At 42.6% G+C, this 19,497-nt stretch overlaps 1 protein-coding gene across 2 annotated transcripts in view; it reads left to right on the top strand.

Annotated features, from left to right (window-relative positions):
* Window positions 1–19,497, top strand: part of b3gnt9 (UDP-GlcNAc:betaGal beta-1,3-N-acetylglucosaminyltransferase 9) — a 72,779-nt gene that overhangs the window by 33,377 nt on the left and 19,905 nt on the right. For both annotated transcript variants that reach the window (XM_056281636.1, XM_056281637.1), the window contains exons 2-3: window positions 681–1,295; window positions 1,441–1,581. In XM_056281636.1, coding sequence (XP_056137611.1) covers window positions 1,149–1,295; window positions 1,441–1,581 — 288 coding nt within the window. In that variant the 5' untranslated portion in view covers window positions 681–1,148. The remainder of the gene's footprint in view (window positions 1–680; window positions 1,296–1,440; window positions 1,582–19,497) is intronic.

Genomic DNA, 19,497 nt, shown 5'->3' with positions numbered 1-19,497 from the left:
CTCCACAAAAAACAACACCAACGGAGTTAATGTAGAAAAAAAACTAGGATCAGAGTACAAATTATTTTTAATACAAAATTATGTTGAATGTAAATTAAGGATCTTATTTATCATGATTTGATTTTCACTCCTGTCAAGATTAATAAGTACACCTTTGTACATTGGATCTAAGCAATTTTACAATGTGTTTCAAGTCTGCAAATGGTATAAAGCTATAATAATTCTATTATTCTATTTTGGATTTTTTTTTAAATTAATCAAGAGTAAAGAGCCCATTCAGCACTACATCAGCATTTTTGTCCAAAAACCCAGCTTCTAGTAGGAAAGGAGGAAAAACGTAGTCTGGAAAACAACACATGAAAACTTAACGTCTAAATTAGTTTAGGCACAGTCCATTTGATAAGCACACCGACCATTTTTAATAATGTCTGATTTTGAATTTAACTATCACCTGCTTCTACTCTAAGTCAGATGTGGCAGTTTATTGAAGTAGCAGGGGTGTTGTACATCCAAGAATGTTTGAGAAGGAATTACAACTACTCTTAAACTTCAAGGTCAAGGGTTAAAATCCAACACAGTAATATGTTTAGGTTTGTAGGATGCAGAAGTCTCATTCATTGTCATTATTTACTGCTGCCCTGATCATATCCCTGTTGTGTTTTGTTTTTGTTGCTGTACAGATTTCCCTCACTGTTGCCTGAGGAGATGGCGATGAGAGAGAGAGAGAGAGAGAGAGAGAGAGAAGAGGGGGAGTCCCAACACACAACTATGATTGACATCTAGAAAGACAAGAGATGCTGCAGAAGGACAACATTTTGCTATCAGTTGATGTTTGGATACAGAGCTACTTAAAATAACCATATTAGAAATATACAACTTAGTCTCAAATATAGCCTCGTAATAAAGAGCTGAAAAACAAATGTAGAACTCTTAAACCTGGGAAGGACAGAGGGAATGTTTTTTCACAAATGGGCAGTCAAGATGATGTCCAGATAGGAGGAACAGAGGAGAATGGAATCGTAATAACCTGGTTCTCAGATTAAGTGGAGTAGCCCTGCTGATCGTAATAGAAGTGATAGAAATCTCCGTGTGCTGCACTGATGACAACAGCTTCATGAGAGGCACCACACACCAGTGGGTCAAATCAAATGCAGTCCCATTCAGTTCCTAGTCAGTCTGTCCAAAAGACAAGGCGATTGCTGGCAATCATGAGGAGGATCTTCCATGTGAAGGGAGATGTGATGTGCACTGTTCTGCTGCTTGTGCTACTCTGCATACTGCTCTATGCTCAACAGGTAAGGGTGGTATTTAACGCATCAAACAATGAATGGGTTTAAAGGGTACATTCATTCAAATTCTTTTTTTTTCTCTCAAAATTAATTTCATGCGTATGGCACAATTAGTTTCATGTGTATGATCCAATCCCACCCTTATTCCCAGGTCCTGGTCTCCTTACGGTGGGACAGAACCACATTAAAGCTGGAAATGCAGGGTTCTACAAGCTCCAGCCGGGCTTTACTTGGAGCTGATGGGAAGACTGAGACAGTCATAGGGGCCAGAATAAGCCAGAAGTCTCAAGGGGTATGACCCGCTGTTTCAAATTCTTTTTGTGTGTCTGTATGATTCTATGTATACAGTGAATATAAAACGTCTACACACCCCTGTTAAAATGAAAGGTTTTTGTGATATAAATGACACCAAGACAAATGTCGTCAGAACTGTTTCTGTGAAATTGCAACCTATAAAATTAAACTGAAAAAAAAACTTAAACATTTTAGGAAAAAAAAAAGAATAATGTGGTTGCATAAGTGTCATCATCATCGGCGGTCACTCAAAGCGAGTATGACTGTCCTCCTCTCCATTGGGTTGCCTACTTATGGGGCTTCAGGTAGCTGTAGAGGCCAATCTGCGACCCACATACTTAATGTGGACAGGGGAAAGTTTGAGGCAAGCTATTTTTAGGGCACCTTTTCTAGCCCATTTCCCAGGTGGAGTGAGCAGAGTGGATCCTAAAGAGGGCTGCTTAGTCGTGGGTGCAGTTACTGAAGGGCTCTTTCTATTTCATTCCAAGAGCCTAGTGACTGAATCTAGCACCCACCGCCTGATGTGCCAGCTCATGACTAGGGGCTTCCAGCTCTCACAATCCTGCCCATGTCGCCACTTACCAGTCGCCATGGAACTCAATCTGGGGTGTCAGGGTGGATTCCCTTTATGGAAGACGCCTGTGCGTGACATTGTTTAATGTGGGGAGACTGGTGCACAGAAAGCCACCACATGGTCCTTGACAGATCTGGGTCAGGATCCAGTGGCATGGAGTCCAAGACAACCAGGGGCCCATTTCTGCTGCAACCTTTATCCGCCTTCCCAGCCGTTGTGATGCTTCCCTAAAGTCAGCCATCATCCTCCGCCTGTTCCACCACTGAGTTCTTGGTTGGATTGCTCTTTGTCAGGGACCTCCCCCTTGAGCTTACCCCCATGAGTGACCTGACCAGGAGCATAACTCATGATGGCATTGCTCTCGGGATCTCAGGGCCACGCAAGCTTCTCCACCATGACAAGGTGACAATCCACGGAGAAGTGTATAAGTGTGCACACCCCTAAACTAATACTTTGTTGAAGCACCTTTTGATAGATAGATACATAGATATATAGTAGGGGAGGCATGATTCGCAAATCTCATGGATCGATACGTCTCACGATTCTGGGCTCACGATTTCTATTCAATACGTAAGTGTGGATGCCTTGGTAAGCAAGAGACAAAACACCATTGCAGTTCTCTACTTTTCATTTTTTTTAAGAATTAGGCCCAACATTTTGGCATTATCAAGGCACGTATTCAAACGCAATGCAAGTGTAAAAGTTCTAACAAAAGTTTGCGCGGTCTTTTCTTGATGTGTAACACAATTGCTTCAGTTTAAAACTTTAAAAACTACTAGAACAACCAATGCCGTCATTTTGACCGTTTTGGATTTTCAAAGTTTAATAACTTTGTGAGAAAAAAAAGATACAGACCTGCCGCTCCCTGAATGCTCCTAAAATTTCATATATTTGCATTAAAATGCGTTTTAGATCAATTGCACAAAAAAAGGTTATGACAAGATCTACCTAAAAAAATCGTGAGCGCAAATAATTAGCTTGTCATCGTTCACGTCATGACACTATTTACGACGTTTGTTGTCACGTCATTTACTTCGCAACTTTCAGCGCTTTCTTCTTTTTTTACATTTCACGTTTTAAAGGCCATGTTTCGTTTGTTAGATCAGCAATATGTGTTTTCCGTTTTTTGTTTTTCAAAGGCCGGGTAAAGCCGCCATTTCAGACACACCACGACTACCACCGAGGCCTTGCAGTATTTACAGGCGTTGTACAACGGCGATTTTAAATTATTTGAAAAATAGTATTGTAACGATCACGGATGTGTAGACTCGCTAGCCCGTTAGTCTCGCGATACCAGACGATGGGAGAGCTCCGCCTACCAATCGTCTGGGGATTTCTAAATGCAAGGTAGTTGCTAGAACGGCGGCTCGAACCTACGGCTACTGCTACGCGCTCTCTCTCCCCATCTTCCTCCGTAGTGAAACAAACTGGAGATATAGTGAATCACTTTGTAACGTGGAGAGAGCTTTTTAAAACATTGAAAATGGATGTCCCGAGTAACGTTAGATCATTTGATTCCGTTTTATCGAACGTGTGCTCAGTCCACAAGATTGGTGCAATTAAGGATTTACAGCGGCTTTGTTTAAAACTTTTAACCCAGGATAAGAAAGACGTGTTTGCTTGTTTACCAACTGGTTACGGGAAAAGCTTGGTCTATCAAGCCTGGCCAACTGTCTGCGACTTGTCCGCACAGGGACAGAAATCTATGGTACTGGTCATATGCCTTTTGCAGTCGATAATGGAGGAGCAGACCGTTTTTGAAAGCAAAAGGCATTCCTGTCGCATACGCGGGACAAATAAAAGCGAGGACATCGATGACCAGATCGTCGCCGGTGATTTCGCCCTTGTTTGGCACACCAGAAACTTGTTGGCCAAGCAAAGTGGAGACGGCTTCTACAAACCGTTATTTCGGGAGCGGCTGGTTGGAGTGGCTGTTGACGAAGTACACACTGTAGTGCAATGGTGAGTTTGAAACCATAATTAATGTTAGTTCGCTGACTGTGTATTGTTTGTCTAGTTTTCTTCGGCGACTGCGCCTGAGCCATCCTTATCCTTTAACGCAAGTGTTGCTGTTTACAAGCACACGACTTCTGCATGTCACCGCCCCAATGTGACGGCCCCGCCCTAAAGCCTTTGGATTGGTTCTTAACGTTTTTTTTAAACTCTAATTGTTTCCACCTAATTTTAGCAACGAAAGCTGGGAGAATGGCTACTAGCCCGTTGGCTAACGGGTCGGACCCTTTAGTCGACTGCTTAACGTAATCGCCCGTCGTGCGGGAGACACGGGTTTTGCATCGGCGATCGGGCTGCGGCGATTCCTGGCTCCCCCCTGAATTCGCTACGGTATTAAAGTTGTTAAAATGTTAATTTTTGGTGTCAGTCACTTCCTAGCAGACATGCTAACATATGCAGTGCATTAATATCTCAATTGGGTATTTATCTGGACAGAATAAAGAGTTTAAAAACTGGCGGTCATTATGACCGCCCATGGTCGTTTTAGGTAGGAGTGAAATCTCAGTTCTAGTTTAATTACACACAATCTCGCGAAATGGGGAGCGTCTATAGAACCGTGAAGACCGTATCGGACGATTCGGAATTCGATCTAGCATCGCATTGTCCCACCCCTAAATAGTGTTTATTAGCCACACGACCGAGGCCAGTTGAATTTGTTTTCGGTACAGCATGTTAAACTCTAAAGCACAATATATCCATGGACAACAGCTGACACACCACATATTATCACGAACAGTACAGTCACACAATAGCAGAAACAAACATATTACACACAACAATTAGGTGAACGATAGTATGCATGCCAGTGGTGTGTGAGGAGGGGGCTACAGGGAGGAATTCGGAGTCCTGACAGCTAGGGGGGAAAAAACTGAAGCGTTTAGTCTTAGCGGACTGTGACCTGTAGCGCTTCCCTGAGGGAAGGAGCTGGAAGAGGTGATGAGTAGGATGTGAGGGGTCAGAGATGATCTTCTTTGCTCACTTTACACTCCGGTGAGTATGTAGATAATCCACTGAGGGGAGTGTGCTGCTTGCTATTTTGGATGCCTTGCTGACAATCTGCTGCAGTTTTTTCATGTTTGACTGTCCGTGCCGCTGTACCATACTGTAATAAAATATGTAATGATGGACTTGATAATGGCTGAGTAAAACAGAATGAGAAGTTGATGTTTGATCCGCTACTTTTTAAGCTGCCTAAGAAAGTGAAGTAATTGTTGAGCTTTTTCAGTGATGTGTTTGGTGTTAATTTTCCCCTTCAGCTTATTGTTGATATATCTTCCAAGGAATTTAAAAGAGTCAGTGGTGGTGATGGGGTCTCCATTCATTTGTATGGGTGTTTTGGGATTTGGCATGCATCTGAAGTCAATAACAAGTTCTTGGGTTTTGGCTGTATTAAGCAGAAGGTCGTTGTTTGCACACCAACTGACAGCTTGTTCTACTTTGGTGTGGTACTGGGTTTAATCATTGTTGGAGATAAGGCCCACAAGGGTTGTGTCATCTGCATATTTTATTATTTTCACAAAACTGTCCATATATACAAAGTGGGTGGTGTACAGTGAGAAGAGCCAGAGGGAAAGAACACAGCCCTGAGCAGCACCTGTAAGAGGGTATGGGTGTAAGGTTAGGTAATCCACCTCTTTAACCTCTGTGGCCTGTTCTACAGGAAGCTCAGTATCCAGAAGCATATGGCTGGGTCCAGTGGCACCGGCAGCCGTAATCCTGTATGCACCGTGCGTACATTTTTTTATGATTTTGTTCTTTTTTTTTTCTTTAACATTCTATCTTGAAAATAAAATTATGACAACAGCAGATCCAGTTTTTGGATTCTCTTTTATTGAATAATGTGCTTGAGATGCATTTTTGGCGGCATCCACTCACTAGCCACTCGCGCCGTTTGACACAAATACATTTGAAGGCCGATGATTGGTGTTAATGTCACTGGCTAATAGCGCACAGTGCGTACAGATCCCTGTACGCACGGTGCATACAGGATTAAAGCTGCCGGCACCACTGGCTGGGTCAATGTTCATATCCAAGAGAATGGTAGCGTTTGAGTGGGTTGATGGAGTTGAAGGCAGAACTAAAGTCTGTGAATAAGATGTGTGTGTTTGATGATTCCAATTTTTGCAGGGCATGGTGGAGGGCTATGCTAACTGCATCCTCAACAGGCCGGTTGGCTTGATAGGCAAATTGATATGGGTCCATCATTGGAGAGGTGCAACATTTTAAGTATGACAGAATGATATGCTCAAATGCTTTCATGGCCACAGATGTTAGGGCAACTGGTCAGTAGTCCTTGAGGCAGGTGATCTTTGAGGACTTTGGCACAGGAATGATTGTAGAGAGTTTTAAGCACTGTGGGACTGGACTTTAGCTTACAGAGGTATTACATTGTATTTTAAGTGGTACCGCAGCCTTAAAGCCCAGACCAGTAGGCTCTGGAACAGCTTTTTCCACCAAGCAACCAAGCTTTTTTAGCAAAGAACATTAAAGCCTGTTGCCAGAGTGACTGGTACTGACCTATGGTCTTCAGTGGATCATCAGTTCACACACACACAAACACACACACACACACACAGACGTAGCTTGGCATACACAAACACACGCAACTATGCAAACAACTACACACACATATGCACATTTATTAAGGCACAGCCTACATACACACAGCACCTGACATACACTGTACACTATTTATTATTATTACTGCTTTTTTTGTTTTGTTTTGTTGATATTCTATTGCTAATTTTGCTGCAGTGTTGAGGAGCTGAAACACAAGAATTTTACTCTCTTGTACTTGTATAATGAGACATATCAAAAAATCTTGAATCTTGAAATATGATGGAAAGTATTGGGGCCAACTGTGCTGCACAGGTGCTCAACAAAGCAGGACTGAGGCCATCTGGCCCTGCTGCTTTCCTAATATTCAACTTCTTGCATAGCTCTCACCTTCCCTTTCCGGTGTGGGAAGATGGCGGCGCGAACTCACCTTTGCGGTGGCCTCACCCAGTACTGTCCATGCAGTGTCTTTGTCCACATCTGTGTCTACGTTTGTGTCTTCATTTGATGGCTGGAAGAGCTGGTGCTGGATCAACTGGGGGAGCTTGGTCTGCTGTGTCCTGTGGGCCCAGGGGCCACAGCACTGCCCGGAGCTGCGCAGTGGAACAGGAACAGCTGAACTTTATTTGGGGTTAATCATGGCCACTTTAATTGATGGCAGGTATATACTAACTACTAATTAACATGAATTTGAATGTAATTGGTTAATTCTGAACACAGCCACATCCTTAATTATAAATGGGTGTGCACACTTATGCAACCGGGTTATTGTAAGTTTTATATTTTCTTTTTTTTTCCCTAAAATGTTTCTGATTGTTTTACACTTTGTTTATATAGGTTGCAATGTTACATTAAGGGTGGAAAAAGTTCTGACATGGTTTAGCTTGGTTTATTGGCAATATTTGACCAGTTAGATCTTACTTAGGCACTGGGATGACCTAACTGATTGAAATGTTGCCAATAAATTAGTTAAATTAATAAATTAGTTTTTTGTGAGCAATTTAGTGGCAGACCTTACTTCTTCATTCTAGTTTTGCAATGTTTGTCGTGCACCTTAATAATAACTTCTAGATGTCACATTTTCTGGATGTCACAATATTTTCTGATGATTTATCTTGGTTTAAAAAATTTTTTACATCACATAAACCTACCATTTTATCAAGGATGTATAGACTTTTTATATCCACTGTATATGTGGTGGTTGGCCAAGATGCATATGGTTCAAAATGAATGTAGTAAAGGATGATGTGTATGGGGGCATACTGGGCTGGTGTTAAAAGACGCGCATTTTAGACTGTGTATGCTTAAATGATTAATGTGGATATGTTTGCTAATTGCTATATTATCAAAAGCTGATCGTGAAAAATTAGTGCATTCATCTGTTGCCAATCAGTTGAATCACTGCAATAGTCTTTTTGTTGGTCTTCCCAAAAAAGCTGTGAGACTTCTCCAACCCATCCAAAATGCTGCAGCTAGAGTTTTAGCTGGGATTAAAAGAATGAATCATATCTCGCCTTTTATTAGAGCTGTCCACTGACTGCCTGTCTGCTAGAATTGATTTTAAGATTCTTCTTCTTGTGTATGAAGCACTGGATGGTCAAACTTCTTGATACATTTCACACTAATTTATACATCATGATCTGACCAGGCCTTTGATGTAATCTGATATGGGTCTTCTTGTAGCTCCTAGGATAGAGACAGAATCTCGTGGAGCTACTTTTTGCCATGATTCACTGAGTCAGGGACACCCTCCCATTAGGAGTAGTCTAAAACCGGATTCTTGGTGTGTCTGACTGTGTTCCTGAGCATCACTATAAGTCTATTTTAAGTCTTGTTCTGCTGTGATTCCATAGACACCTTTCTGTACTGTGTAGCCATGTGCTTTTGTAAGGGCTTATTAGGAGCTAGATCTGTGTTGCAGTGTCCTATTTTCAGCCGGACAGTTTCGGTTTTGCACCAGTCACTCCACTTCGAACTGAGTTGCTAATTAGCTGAAACTCAGTTCACGTGGATGGGTCCATCTTTCTTCAGGCACATTGTTCAGAATTCATTTTGCATTTAATTCTGTAGCGGCCCTGTGTCAAAGACACAGGGAGTCTACCTCCAGGAGTCCACTGTAAGGATCCCTTGTAGGTCACTCAGAACACCTGTTTAGCGAGTGGTCTTCCTAGCTATATCACCGTAACCCTCTGGGGTCAGCAGATGCGGCGCTGTGTCATTTTATGTTTCTACTAATAACTTTGCGATAATACAGCACAGCAATATTGTTCAAATGTCGGAATTTTTAGAATCTCCATTTTTGATTCCTTCTCATCACAAGATCGTATGTGACTCACAGCCAGAGATAGAGGGCTGAGAAGACACAAACACCATCTGCCTTTCCCGTGCATAATTGGTGGTTTTTGTGAAACTAACCAATTGACAGTCAGGAAATCACAACCGGAACTAGCAGGCTAGCTTGACACACGTCATCTAATTTCCCCATCAGTTCAGCTGTTAATGGCCTTCTGTGATGGTAGTAAACCATGCCTGCAAAAGAAGAGATGCTCAACTGGTGCCGATGATGATGTTGAATCTCACAGAGAGTAGCTTGATCAGTGGATATTAATCCAGTGAGGAAAGGTCCTTTCTGGGTTCTTCCAGAAAGTGAAGGGTCTCCAACTCTGCTTTGATGTGGCTGGGCAAAATATCTCCGCCCAACTGGCTCTCAGAGGCAAACGGGGAAATGAGGTTGTTATGAATTTACATTAAATTCAAGGATTTTTAATATCATGAAAATATTTAAAAATGTGACATGAAACTAGCTACTCATTTATTTTTTTAATTGATGAATATTCATTTTTCATTAATAATTCATTAATAATTTTCATTAATAAATTAAATTGCAGTTTAACCTTAAGACACTGAAGTGAGAGTAGTTTACCCATACCCTGGTCAGAGAAGATAAAGAAATCATCTTCATTCTCTTCAGCTGTGTTTGATGAGGCAGTCTCACTTTCTGACACAAGGCCAAGCCCTTCAGCTGAGTGATGTATCCTCTTTTTCTCGGCAGCTAGTTTAGGAGGCAACCACCTCATCTTGAAAAATGGGTGGGTTGCTGTAGCAAGGATGGCTTCATTGACATCAGTCTTCAACTGAAAGAAGCTACTGAACCTTTTCTCAAAGCCAGCTATGGTGGCTTGCAAGATACAATGTGAGCAGTACTGCAGATTTGAAGCTTGCAGGTCATGTAGTTTAGCCTGAATAGCAAAGAGGGTAGGTATGAGTTTACCATAGTAGCATGAGGTCTGACCTTGAAGGCGGTCAATTGCAATGGCAATGGGCTTGAGGACTCTTCAGTATTCCTCGAGGAAATCAAGCTCTACCTTTTTGAATGGTGGGAGTTTCAAGGCAGACATGATCTCGGGAAGATTCCCCTGAAGAAACATCAGCTGACTCACAGTCATAAAGATAATTCCACCTAAAATGCAGGGTGTCTTCAATTGCTGGTTGGTCAAGTCATTGAGTATCTCTGCATATTTTGGTCTGCCAGAAACATTCCATAGGGCTGAACACTTTGCCATGGATGAATGATTCAGCCTGGAGAGAGTTGAATTGTCTTTAATTGCCCTTTTGGCATCAGTGGTTGAAACCAAACTCTGTATGTGAGTGGAACACCTAATGTGAGGTGGTAGAGTGATAGCACACTCTGACACTTCTCCCTCTGAATCTGTTATTACAAATTAAAGATCCTGTTCCTGCTCATCTGTCTCATCCTGTTCCTCTGAAATGACTGTGATATTGAACTCTTGAATGCTTTTGAGAAGTTTGATGCATTGTCAGTTACAGTAGCCATAATAGTGTTAGCTGTGTGTCCATATTCTGAATGGATTTCGTCCAGTAGTTCTGCAATGCAACTGTAGGTATGTGGACTGGGAAAATGTCTGCAAGCAAGAGCAACCGATTCACATTCTAGCATGTCTGTTAGTATCCAATGTACAGTGACTCCTGTTTAACTTGTTTTTTTAGTTGACCAGATATCTGCAGTGGTGCAACCATGTTGTATGCACTTATGTCTCTCCTTCAAATTCGCTGTTTTATTATTGAAGTCTTGATCGATTCTTCTCCCAAGTGTCCTCCTAGACATAACTTATGCACCTTGGGGAAGTCCCTGTACCAAGCCTATAAATTATTTATGCTCAACAGTAGCCAGTGGGTACATGCCTTTAGTGACAAAGGATGTGATGAGAGAGTCAATTTTATTTTGTGTCACTGGAACATGTTCAAAGACAGTAGTTTGTTTGTATGAGGTTCTGTTTTTTATTTTCTTCTTTTACCACTGGCAAATTCCTTTTTGTGGTCTTCAAATTCCTTTATTTTGTAAGGATGCCTTCGTTTCAAGTGAGTTTTAAAATTTGATGTCGCTGCAAGAGAGCCACATATTATGACCTTTTTGTTAGAGGCTGAGTGTCAGCTGTTCACTATCTTTCCGTTTGGGATATACTTCACTATTTGCAAGTAATTCCCATCCAGCATTGCATATTTGAGTATTGCTGTGGCTTCTTCTTTTGCAGATTTGGCAGATGATGGACCAGTCTGGCCACACTCAGATGGTTCATTGCCACTAATCCCCTGAGATGACAGATTTCTACCCAAAGAAAATGTATAAAGATACCATTAAATTGATTAGGCCTACCAGTTGCAAATTAAAACCAGCAGTATTAAAAATAACAACTCACATAATAGACTCTAAAACACAGTTATTTATGTGTTACTTGAGCATTATCCAGGAATGGAGACAATTCACTTTGAATGTATCAACTCTCTATAATCCATTTTGTATAAAAAGATGAACATTTGGCTTTAGAATAAAGATCAGAATGAAAGATTTTTAATTGACACATGACTTGCTTTCTTAAAATCTATGATGAGGTGTTTGTTCTTTTGTTGTTTGTTTGTTTTTGTTTTTTTTAACTGAATATTAATCTGACCATCCCCTGGCATAACAAACACTGTAAAATGTTATCCTTATCCTCAAGAGGACTGCACAAGCTGTTTCCCTGACAACTATTAAGAATGGCCACTATAAAACACCTAAATGTACACTACCGTTCAAAAGTTTGGGATCACCCAAACAATTTTGTGTTTTCCATGAAAAGTCACACTTATTCACCACCATATGTTGTGAAATGAATAGAAAATAGAGTCAAGACATTGACAAGGTTAGAAATAATGATTTGTATTTGAAATAAGATTTTTTTTACATCAAACTTTGCTTTCGTCAAAGAATCCTCCATTTGCAGCAATTACAGCATTGCAGACCTTTGGCATTCTAGCTGTTAATTTGTTGAGGTAATCTGGAGAAATTGCACCCCACGCTTCCAGAAGCAGCTCCCACAAGTTGGATTGGTTGGATGGGCACTTCTTGCGTACCATACGGTCAAGCTGCTCCCACAACAGCTCAATGGGGTTCAGATCTGGTGACTGGGCTGGCCACTCCATTACCGATAGAATACCAGCTGCCTGCTTCTGCTCTAAATAGTTCTTGCACAATTTGGAGGTGTGTTTAGGGTCATTGTCCTGTTGTAGGATGAAATTGGCTCCAATCAAGCGCTGTCCACTGGGTATGGCATGGCGTTGCAAAATGGAGTGATAGCCTTCCTTATTCAGAATCCCTTTTACCCTGTACAAATCTCCCACCTTACCAGCACCAAAGCAACCCCAGACCATCACATTACCTCCACCATGCTTAACAGATGGCGTCAGGCATTCTTCCAGCATCTTTTCATTTGTTCTGAGTCTCACAAACGTTCTTCTTTGTGATCCAAACACCTCAAACTTGGATTCATCCGTCCACAACACTTTTTTCCAGTCTTCCTCTGTCCAATGTCTGTGTTCTTTTGCCCATCTTAATCTTTTTCTTTTATTGGTCAGTCTCAGATACGGCTTTTTCTTTGCCACTCTGCCCTGAAGCCCAGAATCCCGCAGCCGCCTCTTCACTGTAGATGTTGACACTGGTGTTTTGCGGGTACTATTTAATGAAGATGCCAGTTGGGGACCTGTGAGGCGTCTGTTTCTCAAACTAGAGACTCTAATGTACTTATCTTCTTGCTCAGTTGTGCAACGCGGCCTCCCACTTCTTTTTCTACTCTGGTTAGAGCCTGTTTGTGCTGTCCTCTGAAGGGAGTAGTACACACCGGTGTAGGAAATCTTCAATTTCTTAGCAATTTCTCGCATGGAATAGCCTTCATTTCTAAGAACAAGAATAGACTGTCGAGTTTCAGATGAAAGTTCTCTTTTGCTGGCCATTTTGAGCGTTTAATTGACCCCACAAATGTGATGCTCCAGAAACTCAATCTGCTCAAAGGAAGGTCAGTTTTGTAGCTTCTGTAACGAGCTAAACTGTTTTCAGATGTGTGAACATGATTGCACAAGGGTTTTCTAATCATCAATTAGCCTTCTGAGCCAATGAGCAAACACATTGTACCATTAGAACACTGGAGTGATAGTTGCTTGAAATGGGCCTCTATACACCTATGTAGATATTGCACCAAAAACCAGACATTTGCAGCTAGAATAGTCATTTACCACATTAGCAATGTATAGAGTGTATTTCTTTAAAGTTAAGACTAGTTTAAAGTTATCTTCATTGAAAAGTACAGTGCTTTTCCTTCAAAAATATGGATATTTCAATGTGATCCCAAACTTTTGAACGGTAGTGTAGCTATGCTAGAAATTAATTTTGTCCTGAGTTAGAGAAGTTGGTAACAGTTAATCCCGCTAATGAAGCTTCCCATATGATGACTAACCACGAGATGCCACTGTTCCGGGCTGCCTGAGCGTGCGTGTCTGTGACGTTAGATGGTATGCTAACGTTACTTGCTAGTAAGTATATTTGCCAGTTTTAGAGCACAAGTGTTTGCTAATTGCTCTTTTCTGTTGTATTTTAGAGTCATTCAGAAAGCTTGCCTTAGCATGCAATATCTCATCATATTTTGATTACATACTGTAGTGAAATTGGGGGGCAGTCCGGGAACCACCGCAGCCAGGACGCGAACCTGTGTCTCCCGCACCACGGGTGACATGTTAACCAGTCGACTAAAGGGTCCGACCCGTTAGCCAAGGGCTAGCGAGTCTATTTATCCGTGCACATTACACTACCCCCTCCTTTGGGGAGCGCGTCCCCGCGCTTCAGCATATCAGCTCCCTCACGCCTCTGGGTGCATACGCTTCTGATGGCCTCACGGTCTCACCATCCCACTTCTGAAACCAATGTAGCGAATTCAGGGGGCAGTCCAGGAACCGCCGCAGCCGGATACGCGAACCCCTGTACCCCCCTACTTCGGGAAGTGCGTCCCCGCGTTTCAGCATACCAGCTCCCTCACGCCTCTGGGCGCACGCGCTTCCGATGGCCTCACGGTCTCACCATCCCACTTTTGACACCAATGTAGCGAATTTGGGGAGCAGCCCGGGAACCGCCGCGAACCCCGGTCAGACCCTTTAGTCGACTGGTTAATGTAGTCGCCCGTGGTGCGGGAGATCCGGGTTCGCGTCCCGGCTGCAGCGGTTCCCAGGCTGCTTCCCAAATTTACTTCAATACCTTTTATCTTAGGGGAAATTTGCACCAAACACCAAAGCTGCTTCTTTACTCAAGCTACTGGTCACTAGGAACACAAATGAAATACAGTAGTTCACAATGAGTGCTTTGCTGGAACCGACAGGATATGTCACACAATTCACTTGTTTTTAGCCAAAGTGATTATACTAATTGTTGTAGTTTTTTCTAGTTTTTTAAAAAAAATTAATTTATTTTTATTTTTCCCCCTTTTTCTCCCCAGTTGTACTTGGCCAATTACCCTATTTTCCGAGCTGTACCGGTCACTGCTCCACCCCCTCTGCCAATCCGGGGAGGGCTGCAGACTACCACATGCCTCCTCCGAGGCATGTGGAGTCGCCAGCTGCTTCTTTTTCACCTGACAGTGAGGAGTTTCACCTGGGGGACATAGCACGTGGGAGGATCACGCTTTTCTCCCCAGTTCCCCCTTACTCCTGAACAGGCGCCCCGACCGACCAGAGGAGGCGCTAGTGCAGCGACCAGAACACATACCCACATCCAGCTTCCCACCCGCAGACACGGCCAATTGTGTCTGGAGGGACTCCCGACCAAGCCGGAAGTAACACTGGGATTTGAACTGGCGATCCCTGTTGTTGGTAGGCAACGAAATAGACTGCTACACTAACCGGATGCCAATTTTTTTTTACAGTTTAAACTTTGGGATAAAAATGTGTCTTATTTGTTAATATAATTACATATTAAATTATGTATTTTAAGTATTTCAAACACACAAATTCAAGCCTTAAAGTATTTTGTTAAAAATTACATCTTTTTTTCCATCCAGCAAAATACAAATTACAAAATAACTCAAAAGTAATTAATTATGTATTTTAAATACATTTACTTGAAACACTGTCCATCTCTGTATGTAGCGAGAGTAGGGTGCAGAGGAGAGCCTGGAGAGGTGTAGGTATGCACTGGAGAGAAGAGGAATGAGTCAGTAGGAACAAGACAGAATACATATGCATGAATGAGAGGGAGGACAGTGGAACAGTGAGGATGCAAATAGTAGAGGTGACAAAGGCGTATGAGTTTAAATACCTGGGGTCAACTGTTCAAAGTAACGGGGAGTGCAGGAGAGAGGTGGAGAAAAGAGTGCAGGCTGGGTGGAGTGGGTGGAGAAGAGTGTCAGGAGTGATTTGTAACAGAAGGGTACCAGCAGGAGTTAAAGGGAAGGTTTACAAGATGGGTGTGAGACCAGCTATGTTGTATGGTTTGGAGGCAGTGGCACTGGTGAAAAGACAGGAGGCGGAGCTGGAGGTGGCAGAGTTGAAGATGCTAAGATTTTCATTGGGAGTGACGAAGAAATACAGGATTAGGAACGACTATATTAGAGGGACAGCTCAGGTTGGACGGTTTGGAGACAAAGCAAGAGAGGCAAGATTGAGATGGCTTGGACATGTGTGGAGGAGAGATGCTGGGTATATTGGGAGAAGGATGCTGAATATGGAGCTGCCACGGAAGAGGAGAAGAGGAAGGCCAAAGAGGAGGTTTATGGATGTGGTGAGAGAGGACATGCAGGTGGTTGGCGTGGCAGAGGACAGGAAGAGATGGAAATGGATGATCTGCTGTGGCGACCCCTAATGGGAGCAGCCGAAAATAGTAGTAGTATTAGTAGTTGTAGTAGTACAAGTTAAAATGGGCGGGGTCTTCATGAATTTTGCCTTAAGAATTTGGTGTATATCGCTTCCTTGAGTTCTTTGTTTTCAGCTGTGACTGCAAACACTTGCTCTTCCAAAGTTTTAACTTTTTCAGTCCTTGATTTCTTTGAAGTTGATCTCCAGATACTTTAACAAATTGGTAATTGCAAGGGTGTTCTCATTCAACCAGGAGTTGAATCTTACTACCATGGTAGTAAGACTTTTCACAGCCTTTAAAATGGCAGCTTGGGATACATCTTCCTTTACACTTTTTGTCGGTGAGATAATACTTAACATGTTTGTAGTTAAATTATATTCACTTCTTTCTTTTTAGTCAAGAAGGATTACTTTGTGTTTGAGTTTAAGGACTGTGCAAACAGCTGAGCAAGGTATGTCTGCACAGGTTGCCATCTTGCCTCCCATCCCCTTGAAAAAACTGAGCGTTCATTCAGTCGATATTGGAGAGTGACGAAAAAATGGCGAAGAGGTTTACAGTAGCCGAATTTCTGGCAGCGATTTGGGAAGACAGTGACGAGAATGACGGAGCTTCAGAACTGGAGGGTTTTGATTCAGATGATGAGGAGGAATACAAAAATAAATGGGATCCATTTGAATATGGGTAAGTGTATTTATTTTACAAAAACTGTTTTGCAAAAGCACAGTAATGGTGCACTTCTGTGCGAATGTGACCATCTTTGTTAAATGCTGCTTCTGTGTACTACAATGCGTAACATTTATTTTTGTATCAATAAACATTAACTGATTTGACAAAACTGACTGTCCATTAGTAAAGGTTTACTCCGTGTAAAGGTTATTTTCTTGTGTACAAGTGAGCTTCACTTACAAATAGTATAGATGAATGGGTATGTTTTGGCGGCATTTATCATACTGTTCTATACATGTGAAACTTTGTTTTTCATGGAATTTTATCATTTTTTGTGTGTGATGTGTAGTAATGGATGTCCTAATTTTTATTTTATTTTATTTTTACAGAAGGGATTCACAGCTGCCAGGGCCCAGTGAACAGCAGCAAACATCTCTTGAGCTGCGACCACAACAGCCATCACTACTGGCCCAGCCATCAAAGAGGTGAGAGAAAGGGAGTGTGAACTTTCTTTCAATGAAATTATCCATCCATCCATCCATTGTCTTAACTGCTTATCCTGCTCTCAGGGTCGCGGGGATGCTGTAGCCTATTCCAGCAGTCATTGGGCAGCAGGCGAGGAGACAACCTTGGCAGGCCGCCAGGCCATCACAGGGCCGACACACACACACACACACACACACACACACACACACACACACGTTCATTCCTAGGGACAGTTTAGTACCACCAATTCACCTGACTTACACGTCTTTGGACTGTGGGAGGAAACCGGAGCCCCTGGAGGAAACCCATGCAGATACGGGGAGAACATGCAAACTCCACACAGAGGATGATCCGGGATGACCCACCAAGGTTGGAACACCCCAAGTCTTGAACCCAGGACCTTCTTGCTGCGCAGCCAGCATCAAACTGTTTTGTAGCTTGGCATGGGAATTAAAAATTTAATTCTTATGGAAATGTTACTTGGTATGTCATCTGGACAGAGGAAGGAAGACAAGAAGACTTGGTGGTAGCATGGGGAAGTACAGCAAAGTATACAGTGGAACAGGTTGACAAAAAAGCAAAGAAGAAGTGGGATAGTCAGAGAGATGAAGAAAGTAAACAGGAGTACAAGGAACTGCAGCGTAAAGTGACGAGAGATGGAGAAGGCAAAGGAAAAGGGGTATAGTGAGTTGTATGAGAGGTTGGACACAGGAAGGAGAAAAGGACTTGTACCAATTGGCTAGACGGAGAGACCGTGCTGGGAAAAATGTGCAGCAGGTAAGGGTGATCAAGGATAGAGATGGAAATGTGCTGACAAGTGAGGAGAGTGTGTTCAGAAGGTGGAAGGAGTACTTTTGAGGGGCTGATGAATGAATGAAGATGAGGAGGAGAGAAGGTTGGATGATGTTGGGATAGTGAATCAGAAAGTGTGGTGGATTATCAAGGAGAAAGTGAGGGCAGCTATGAAGAGGATGAAGAGTGGAAAGGTGGTTGGTCCTGATGACATATCTGTGGAGGCATGGATGTGTTTAGGAGAGATGGCAGTGAAGTTTTTAACTAGATTGTTTAACACAATCTTGGAAAGTGAGAGGATGCCTGAGGAGTGGAGAAGAAGCAAACTGGTACCAATTTTCAAGAATAAGGGTGTTATGCAGAGCTGTAGGAATTGTAGTAATGGAAGAGGTATAAAGTTGGTCAGCCACAGCATGAAGATATGGGAAAGAGTAATAGAAGCTTGGTTAAGAGGAGAGGTGATGATAGTGAGCAGCAGTATGGTTTCATGCCAGGAAAGAGCACCACAGATGCAATGTTTGCTTTGAGAATGTTGATCGAGAAGTATAGAGAAGGTCAGAAGGAGTTACATTGTGTCTTTGTGGATTTCGAGAAAGTATATGACAGTGCTGAGAGAGGAGGTGTACTATATGAGAAAGTCGGGAGTTGCAGAGAAGTATGTAGGAGTGGTGCAGGATATGTATGAGGAAAGTTTGACAGTGGTGAGGTGTGCGGTTGAAATGACAGATGGGTTCAAGGTGGGTGTGGGATTACATCAAGGATCGGCTCTGAGCCCTTTCTTGTTTGCAATGTTGATGGACAGGTTGATGGATGAGATCAGGCAGGAGTCTTCGTGAACTGATGTTCACGGATGATATTGATCTGTGGTGAGAGTAGGGAGCAGGTTGAGGAGAGCCAGGGCAGGTGGAGGTATGTACTGGAGAGAAGAGGAATGAAAGTCAGTAGGAGAAAGATTGAATATATATGCATGAATGGGAGGAAGAAGAGCGGAATGGTGAATATGCAAGCAGTGGAGGTGATGAAAGCGTAGGAGTATTTACACTCAGGGTACACTGTTCAAAGAAACATGGCGTGTGGAAGAGAGGTGAAGAAGAGAGTGCAGGCAGGGTGGAGTGGGAGGAGAAGAGTGTCCGGAGTGATTTGTGACAGAAGGGTACCAGCAAGAGTTAAAGGGAGGGTTTATAAGATGGTTGTGAGACCAGCTATGTTATATGGTTTGGAGACAGTGGCACTGATGAAAAGACAGGAGTTGAAGATGTTGATATTTTCATTTGGAGTGATGAAGGACAGGATTATGAATGATTATATTAGAGGGACAGCTCAGCTTGGACGGTTTGGAGACAAAGCAAGAGAGGCAAAATTGAGATGGTTTAGACATGTGTGGAGGAGAGATGCTGGGTATATTGGGAGAAGGATGCTGAAGATGGAGCTACCAGGCAAGAGGAAGGTCTAAGAGGAGGTTTATGGATGTGGTGAGGGAGGACATGCAGGTGGCTGGTGTGACAGAGGCAGAGGACAGGAAGAGATGGAAATGGATATTATCCGCTGTGGCGACCCCTAACGGGAGAAGTCGAAGTTAGTAGTAGGTTATAAACGTATTTTATTTCATTATGTTCTGGCTTGTATTGAGATAGATTGTTTAGATTTTTTTTTTA

Source organism: Lampris incognitus, chromosome 6 (assembly GCF_029633865.1).
Source record: "Lampris incognitus isolate fLamInc1 chromosome 6, fLamInc1.hap2, whole genome shotgun sequence".
Taxonomy (NCBI): domain Eukaryota; kingdom Metazoa; phylum Chordata; class Actinopteri; order Lampriformes; family Lampridae; genus Lampris; species Lampris incognitus.
The sequence above is the reverse complement of the archived record's forward strand: the minus strand, read 5'-3'. Positions and strand labels throughout refer to the sequence as shown.